The sequence below is a fragment of the Anarrhichthys ocellatus genome, unplaced genomic scaffold (assembly GCF_004355925.1).
Source record: "Anarrhichthys ocellatus isolate YVR2014 unplaced genomic scaffold, GSC_Weel_1.0 scaffold7, whole genome shotgun sequence".
Lineage (NCBI taxonomy): Eukaryota > Metazoa > Chordata > Actinopteri > Perciformes > Anarhichadidae > Anarrhichthys > Anarrhichthys ocellatus.
The window spans coordinates 12,770,302-12,780,301 of NW_022280037.1; the positions used below are offsets into that span (position 1 = coordinate 12,770,302).

The window sequence follows — 10,000 nt, forward strand, 5'->3', positions numbered from 1 at the left end:
AGAGAGAGAGGAGAAGGAGAGCAAGAAAAGAAAAAGGGTGAGGAGGGTGAGAGACAAGAAGAGGAATAATAAAATGAAATCAAATTCAAATTCATCAAATCATAATTAAATATTTTTTAGGTATTTAAATCTATTTTTATTTTATATATATATATAAAATAAAAAGAGGAAGTAGAAGAGGAAGAGGAGTCAGAGGAGTGTCCTCAGCTCTGTGACATCAGCATGGACGTTCAGAGACCAGAGGAAGGAAGCAGCCGACAGTCTGACAGTCTGCTGGAGCTGCTTAATGCTAATTCATTCAATGCTCCCCTGCAGACCAGCAGCAGCCCACTGGGAATACTGGGAGTGTGTGTGTGTGTGTGTGTGTGTGTGTGTGTGTGTGCGTGCGTGTGTGTATTATCGCCAGCTCTCTCTGAGGGAATGTGGATTGGAGTGAAAGAGAGCAGAGATCAGGCTCTCTGCCTCGCTTCCCAATGACCCACTTTGTGTGTGTGTGTGTGTGTGTAGGTGTGTGTGAGGTGAACAAAATAGCCCTGGTGCATGTGCGACCAGAATCACCTTGCATGTGTGTGTGCCACTGGAGAGCCTCTTTAAATGACAAAGACAGAAACAAATCGCTTCACACACCTCTGATTGACTGACTGACACACACACACACACACACACACACACACACACACACACACACACACGTCATCTGGAAGCAGGCCAACTCAATACAGTGAACAATAGGAGAGAGAGAGACAGACTCGTCTGGTTCAGGCTGAATGTCGATCGCCCTGCACACATCAGTGAGGAAGAGGTTTAAAGACTCTTCCTTCGTTTTTCAGACAGAAACACATCAAACAGAAGTCAGCTGAGACGCTTGTAGAAAAAAGCTAAAAATGTTTTCTTCTCAAAAACAACCACGACTTATTTTCGATCACATCTTTGTTGTCAGAGTAGACGCAAAGCCAAATTCTTCATATTACCTGTGGGTCATGCATGCAGTGTGTGTGTATGTGTGTTTGTCTGTGTGTGTCTGTGTGTGTGTGTGCTCTCCCATGCCGCTGCATATGCCGGCCTGGCATGGAAGCGGAGCTGGCCGGCGACCATATTTGGGCGTAACGGGCCAGAATCCAACAGTCTAATTTGGGTCTGGCCGGGACGACACAGTTATTATTTTCCTCTGGACCATCAGGCAGAGGACACACAGCCATCTGCTGCGCACACACACACACACACACGCACACACACACACACACACACACACACACACACACACACACACACACGTCTCAATTAGATCACTAAGAGGGCAGCTGCAAGCATTGCCTCTTCTCATAAACACACACACACACATTAACATTTACATGAACACACACACACGGTGCTGGGCTGTTGGATCAACAGGGTGTTACAGACAGACAGATTCTCCTGCTGTCTGTCTAACAGGAAAGAGACAGGAAGTCTGTCTTCGTCCACCTGTTTCATGTCCATTTTAAATGAGAAACAAACGAAACAAAAAGCTGACGAACGATATAAAAAAAAAATTATTATCCTGTTGACCTTCTGAACGCATGATGTGACAAAAAGCTTTGGGTCACTCACCTATGACATGACAATTATTGATTCCACGAGACAGGAAGTAAAGACAGGAAGTAAAGGTTGGAAATAGACAGGATGTAAAGACTGGAAGTAAAGACTGGAAGTAAAGACAGGAAGTAAAGACAGGAAGTAAAGACAGGAAGCAAAGCCTGGAAGTAAAGAGAGGAAGTAAAGACAGGAAGTAAAACTAATTGCTGCATCGATTAGGAACATATTCGATTAAAAAATATATATTTTTTTAAATCAGCGACACACTTCCCTGATTTCTGGGCTGAATGATTATTCAAGATCCAATAATATGAACGGAAAGGTTAATTGATCATTTAATCATCATTTTGGTTGCAGCTCTGGAACCAAGCAAGTTCATAAAAACAGAACATAAAAGAACAGATAAATATCTTATAAATGAAATAATGAAACTCTTAAAGCTGTGAAGGTGATTCCACATCATGGATTTGCATGCACCGCGTTAAATATCAGTACAATATATAATATAATAATATAGTTTTTAGTCATTTTAAAATGACAAATTCAACATTTAATTTCCTGTTTTGTAATAATTTGATTCGACACCTGCTGCACGTCTGCACCTCCAGTCAACGTGGACGTTAAACAAACAACCAAAAGAAACTGCAACTTTTTTATTATCGTAAAGAATTAAAATTCAGAAAGATAGAAGAGGAAGAGGAGTGCATGTTGGAGTTGGGGAGGGGGTGGGAGTGGGGCTCTAACTTTGCTAAGCGGCCGTGTTTAATTACCGCTCTTTGTTAATGACTCTATTAACGGGCTGTTTGATTGGCCGGCCACGTCCGCCGTCTCCCCAACGAGACGCCGAAGAAACGACTTAAACCGACAAATCCTCTTTACACATAAATCTGCCTGAAGATTGTTTCAGCGCCGGCCACCGAGCGAGAAAATTCATAACCTCGTCAATTTGTCAAAAGGCTTAAAAAGAATCCCCCCCCCCACCACCACCCAGCCATTTTTCCTGTAACGATCTAATTAAAGTTGAAAAATAATTAGCGATATATTTTCCTTCCTTTAAAAAAGAACTGCGGAGAAGGAAGGGCAGTGATTAAAGAAGAGGAGGAGGAGGAAGGAAGAGCAATTAAGAGGATGGAGGTTGACGAACTCTGTGTACACATGTAGGATTACAGGGTGAGACTCGAACAAGGCAAAGACAAGCTCTCTCTCTCTCTGTCTGTCTTTCACTTCCGTTTTTTTTTTTTTTTTTCTTAAATCGGCGTGCCACTTCTTCAGCAGCTGATAAAAGCCGAGAGAACAAGATAACCAGCTCAGCGGAGCTGTCGGTAAAAGCTTAGGGGGCCCAATTTGACAATTAATCAATTATTTGATAGAAATCATCAATCAATCTTGGAGGGGGAATTAATCCAGGAGGGAGTGGGGGAGAGAGATATAAAGAGACACAGTGACAGAAAGAGAGAGAGGGGGAGAATGATGTGCCTTCCTCTGTAATTTGGTAAACTGATTGGCCTTTTATTCCTCGCTCCCATATCTGAGAGCTTCCTATATCTAATTCACAGAGACAAGGAGTTCACATTAAACTAATGGAGAGAGAGAATGGGGGCGGGGGGCTAATGCATGTCGGTAAATATGACTTTCTTTCCAGAAAACGATGGACAGATGCTGCATCTCGGTCTCATAGAGACAACAAAACTACTGAGTTAGGTTTAGGAAGAGGTTTGTGGTTTGGGTTGAAATAACTGCAGAAGTGTTTTTACTGAAGTTATGTGACAAATAAATCAACGTTGACTTTTTCACACGGGGAACAAACAGCGGTCTGCTGGGTTAAATTACGGTTTGGCTTTTTGAAATCTTTATACTTCCTGGTTAAGGATTACATTGATTACATACAAATATATTTTGTGGGATATGTATATCTACTATATCTATTATATCTATCTATCTATAGCTTTGAGTACTGTACGAGAACAGCCTGCAGAGTGATAAGCTATGTGTGGCCGAACAGCTGCCAGTTTACACACATTCATGCACGCCACAACAAATTCCCACAATTATGTCACTGCAGCTTTGTTGAGGACTTGGCAGCTATCTCTCAAAATACCAACTGAATGCAGCTTCCTGTCGACAATTGGCTCGTTGATCTGTGCAGCCACCACCAAACACCTCTCATTACATCTTTCTCCCCAAAACACACCAGCAGCAAAGGAAGCCAGCACTGTGGATGGATTACTGAAGCTCAAACTGTCAGGGGCCCACCTGCCCTTCAACTACAAAATATCAATCAAATAGACAAGTGCCAGCCAGGAGGACATCAAAAACAAACATAGAACAACTAAAGAGAGACTCGCAGCTAGTATGAGGGGTAAAACAACCACAAAGATACACAAAATAACTACAAAGATACATCAAATGACTACAAAGAGACACAACATGACTACAAAATGATTTAAAAAAGACACAAAGAGACACAAAGAGACACAAAGTGACGACAAAGAGACCCAAAACAACTACAGTGAGCCCCACAAAGAATAGCTACAAAGAGATACAGAATTGCTACAAAGAGACACAGAGTGGCTACAAAGACACACAGAATGACTACAAAGAGACAGAATGACTACAAAGAGACAGAGTGACTACAAAGAGACACATAAAGACTACAAAGAGACACAGAATGACTATAAAGAGACACAGAATGACTACAAAGAGACAGAATGGCTACAAAGAGACACAGAATGACTACAAAGAGACACAGAATGACTATAAAGAGACACAGAATGACTATAAAGAGACACAGAATGACTACAAAGAGACACAGAATGACTACAAAGAGACACAGAATGACTACAAGAAAACAAAAAAACACACAGAGATGCAAAACGACTAAAGACGGATGTAGGAGAGGTGGTGGGTTCTCTTTTTTAAAGACCGTGCTGAGGAGCTCATTGACTCATAATCTGCCCATGCCCTCCACATTTTGAAGATTAGATGCTGTAAATAAATGTCAAGGTTCAAAGTGTAAAGAAATGCTCTCCTTGTTTTCTAACTGTTGTGTTAGAATAACAATAAAAACGTAACTAGTGTCTGTTTTAAGGATGAGAACTCAACGCATGCATCGGTGGTTGCACACAGTGAAGGAACAAGTCTGCAGAGGAGATGGTGTCTGACATGCTGAGACCTTTACTGTGGTGCATTCAAGCACTGCAGGAATCTCCGACATGCGAGTCTCAGCTGATTAACAGCAGCGGAAGAAGCTCTGAATGTTATTTGACCTTTTGAAGAATGACAACATTGTGAGTGAAACTAGATCGTCTTTGACGGCTGACAATTACATTTCAGATATCCCACAAAAATACAAAATTACAAATGTCAATATTAACAACATAAAGACTTCTGCTCTTCATCAAGACACAGAAATAAACACCGAGCGGAGATTAAAGTCGAATGAATGTGTTTGAAGGTATTTTACAGCACGTTACTTCTTTACTGTTTTTATTAACACGTTAGCAGTTTACACAGAAGCCATGACGTAGACAGGAAAATGTTTGAATCCCTTTTAATTCAGCAACACACACTCACAGACACAGACACAGACACACACTCACACACTCACACACAGCTTGTCAATACCGACTTATTAGCGCCTCCAAGGCCGATGTGTCGACCTTCAGAATGGACGTCTGTCTCTATTAACAGGAACTGGTGGAGAATGAACCAATTGAGACGAAGAACTCGTTACCAAGCTGACACACAGAGTACAATGACTTGTCCCCGACACACACACACACACACACACACACACACACACACACACACACAGGAATAAAATATGCGTCGTCGCTCGCTGCACAAATCAACAACCGTCCAACGAGCTGATGAGATTTGAAATGAGCCTTAATTTGTTGGGAATTGTCTTTGGTAATGATGAGGGAGAGAGAGAGACAGAGAGAGAGACAATCAGAGAGAGAGAGGGGGAGAGAGAGAGACAGATAGAGAGAGAGAAAGAAGAGAAGAGAAGAAGACCGACAGACTGAAACATTTGCAAGAACCAAGTATAAAACCAAACTGCTTTGACTGAACAGAGAAGCTTCATTTGTGTGTTTGTATGGACAAGATAGAGGACAGACAGACAGACAGACAGACAGACAGGCAGGCAGACAGACAGGCAGACAGACAGACAGGTGTCTGACTCACCTGTGACAGTCCCAGGTAGATGGAGACGGTCTCGGAGATGTAGAGGAAGCGTCCCTCCTTGTTTAGTGCAAATACAAACCCGTCCAGAGACTGAAAACAGAAACAAAGACACAACAGAGAAAGAAGTTTAACTCACTTCAGAGAAAATCTCTATTATTAAAATGTTCCACTTCCAGTAAAAAAAGAAAGAAATGCAAATTAGCCGATTTTACATCGACTGGTTTGGAGCAAATAAACTCAGCTACAGTGTAGTTTAGTCAGAAGGTGGCGCTAAAGGCTCCACATGTCTGTAATCTACCAGTGAACACAGTAGAAGAAGAAGAAGAAGAAGAAGGTTGTGAAGAGGAAACTAAACAAGTCTCCTAACCATCTACAAGAGGAACATGGAGAGAGAATTAGCTTTCATAGTTCTTTCATGTCAGCTGGTGTCGTCCATGTTTCAAGTTGTCTGGAGACGATAGAAGCATTCAGAAACAGCTGATCGGTCATGTGAGTTAAATGTTCATTATGTAACAAAACACGACTCAAGCAAGCATTAAAAACTGTTTTTTCTCCATGATACTTTGAAGGAAACACGACTACTGAGAGCTGTAGAAACACTCAACAGTGATATCTGTAAACTGCAGAGCATTGCATTGTGGGATTGTTAGCAGAAAGCAGAGAGCATCGTTTTTAAGGGTCTTTTATGATGGAGAGAGTAAATATACAAAGTACCTTTCTAGTAAATACACACAACCACCAACACTGGTGTATACTTCAACAGTACTGCAGTACTACAAAGGAGGTCTGTGTCTGACAACATCAGATATGTGGACAGGTAAGTCTGCACACACACACACACACACACACACACATCAAGGTGTGTCTAATGGTGTATTTATGAGAGGATCACGGCGCAACAGTCGACTTCAGCAGTGAATCACACACACACACACACACACACACACACAGACGGATCAGAGTGTGTCTAATGCTATCGTTATGTGAAGATCATGGCAGAACACTCGACTCCTTGAGCACAATACACTGATTCAAACACACACACACGCACACAGGCATTAATACTCCTGAGGTCAGGCAGGCTAATTACATGTGGTTCCCTACTGTTGCTGCTGCTGATACACCACCGTCTGTGTGTCTGTGTGTTATATCCACTCGTATATATATTTATATATATATATATACTGTATATCTATATATGACTATATCTTATTATATGATATTAATATTTTATGAATATTAATTGTTTGAATGCACGTGTGAGAGGGAGCGAGACAGTAATATCTCCTTACAATCCGTACAGATTTTAAATATCTTTATATTTATATATTATAGGATACATATTACACAGAAGATGAGGTGCACATGAATCAACACTTTAAGGTTGAAGGCAATGCTGTGATACACAAAATAAATTTAGATATTTTAGTGTTTTATCTCATACAAGATGCTGTTTGAGTTAACCCTTTGATGCGAGTTTAGAGGGAACACAGCTCCTATGACATTTTAAAAGGCTTTAATTTTGAAAGTCCACATCAGAATGTCGTTTCTGAGTCACACTCTGAGGTGGTCTGCTTTTATTTTGAAGTCAGATTGGTCTTTGGAAAAGTCTTGTTTATTGTTAAGTTTGATTTACTGAATATTTGACACTTTATTTATCATCTAATATTCATCATTATTTTTTATTTACCCAAGTATGTTTTTTATGTATTTAGTATTGACATATTGACTGACTTATTCAATAAAATAAATACATTTCCTATCACATTTAGCTGAATGACGCTTTTATTTTGAAGTCAGCTCTTACGGTCTCTTACCGTAATGTCTAGAATAAACAAGTAACGTGGGGGGCAGCGGAGGATGTTTGGAGAAATATAGAATTGATCATGTTGTCTAATTTTGACATTTAACCTCTAATGCCTGCCATGATATATGTGTGTGTGTGTGCTGCTCTGCCTGTGTCCATTTAGTCTGCTCTCTCAGCTAACGAGATGTTAATGAGATGTTAATCGTCAATGAGCCTCATCAATGTCCGTCCATGCTGGGTTGCTCATTAACACACACCCTGTCTCATGTCATCTGCGTGTGTGTGTGTGTTGGTCGTCTGTGTGCATATATGCGTGTTTGTTACGTGCACAAAGTCCTGTATCCGTGTGTTCTGATCCAGGTTTTTTGCTGCTCTCTGTTGTCGCCCTTCACATGAAATGTGTTTGTCCTCCAACACGTCACTTATCCTCAGATGACATTTCAAACCATTTAAACCTACGTTTGATGCTAACTAGCTTAGCATGACGTAATCTCTGATATTTTCAGGAGTTCTGACTTTTTTTCTCAACCAAAGTCCCTGAGTAGATATCAATGTTTTAGGATTATATTCATAGTTCTCTTGTGGATATCGGCACTGTAACTACAGACAGATGTGTCATGAACAGGCTGTATTGTGTTTTAATTATATTCATCATAAAACTGTGTTTCAGTTCCTTCATTTCTTATTGTGACGTGGGCACTTATATCCAGATAGCTGCTATTTCACTGTGTGTTATAACTAAATACAAGACCATGTTGATGTTCATTCACTGCGATAGAGAGCCGCAGTCACGCTGAGCAGAAGGTTTAGGGTGGAGCATGTCTTTGTCAGATGTATAAACGTGAAAGACTGATATCTGACAAAAAAGTTTCTCCTCATTTTTTATGCGTTCTCCTTAAAAAGTCCAGCAACACGAGTCAATTTACTTTATTATTACACTTCCGTCTTCACAGGAAACTACTGAGTTAGGTTTAGACAAAAAAACTACTGAGTTAGGTTTAGACAAAAAAACTACTTAGTTAGGTTTAGACAAAAAAACTACTTAGTTAGGTTTAGACAAAAAAACTACTGAGTTAGGTTTAGACAAAAAAACTACTTAGTTAGGTTTAGACAAAAAAACTACTTAGTTAGGTTTAGACAAAAAAACTACTTAATTAGGTTCAGATAACTAAACTACTTAGGTTCAGACAACATAACTACTTAGTTAGTTTCAGACAACTAAACTACTTAGTTAGGTTCAGACAACTAAACTACTTAGTTAGGTTCAGACAACTAAACTACTTAGTTAGGTTCAGACAACTAAACTACTTAGTTAGGTTTAGACAATAATAATAATAATAAATCAATTTTGTATAGCGCTTTTCAAGGTACCCAAAGACGCTTTACAAGGCAGAGACAAACAGAACAAACAAACAAACAAACCAAAAAACAACAACAAACCAAAAAAACAAACTACTTAGTTAGGTTGAGACAACAAAACTACTTGGTTCGGTTCAGACAACTAAACTACTTAGGTTTAGGCAACAATTCAGTCCGTCATTGTGACCTCAATGACGGAAAAAACATACCACAATTCGCTGGTCAAAAATATTTTTTTTCGACTTCCATTTGAGCTTGATTTTGGTCAAATATTAATTACATAATGACACACAGAAGTATCTAAACCATATCTAAAGACACATTACCAACTTTGACAACACAGCTTCCAATTATCTTACAGTGGAGTAAAAGTACAATACCTCCCTCTGTCATGCAGTAGAAGTGCGAAGTAGCGGAAAATAAAAATTAAAAACAATTAATACGTAATACGTAGTTGCATTTTACCAGTGGTGCACATGTATGCTATTAAAATGAAAGTAGTAACAACTGACAGTAATAAGCCGATACGTTGACTTCTCTTTATTGCAGAAGCATCTTTTTGGGAGTGGGCTTAGAGGATTCACATGAAACCTCATGATATTAAACTTTAGGGTTACGTGACACGTTTTTTGCTGCCTCAGATCCATTGTTGTCGTAGATGCGTGGAAGTCTCCTGACAAACCTTCCATTGGCAGTGTTTTGCTTCCATTACGGAGGCTGGTAGTGTGACACACTGAGCCTCTGCAGGTCACGGATCAACTCGTGCCGCTTTTAAAAGTAACACAACACAACGATGGAAAAAGAGGCTGAGATGTGGAGATAATCACAAGCTGTGTTGCTCTCCATATTTATTTTTTTACAGTTTTATCATCTGGTCTGATTGAGGTCCAGGTTTTTAGCAGCGAGAGGCTCCAGGTGAAGGAAACCAAATCTGCCCGTTTCAGAGGGATTAAAAACGGATTAATTAGAATTGGAAAGCGAGTTGAAAGGTGGAAGTGTGTGTGTAAATTATGCTGATATGACGTTGATGTAAACACACACACAGAGACAGAGATGTGCAGTAAACAAACA

At 40.0% G+C, this 10,000-nt stretch overlaps 1 protein-coding gene across 1 annotated transcript in view; it reads right to left on the bottom strand.

The window, feature by feature from the left end:
* npas3 (neuronal PAS domain protein 3) overlaps positions 1-9,407 on the bottom strand; it is an 87,861-nt gene extending 78,454 nt beyond the window's left edge. Inside the window, exons 1-2 of the mRNA XM_031847218.1 lie at positions 9,395-9,407; positions 5,764-5,894 (exon numbers count right to left, since the gene is read on the bottom strand). Coding sequence (XP_031703078.1) covers positions 5,764-5,894; positions 9,395-9,407 — 144 coding nt within the window. The remainder of the gene's footprint in view (positions 1-5,763; positions 5,895-9,394) is intronic.
* Positions 9,408-10,000: the final 593 nt, after the last annotated feature.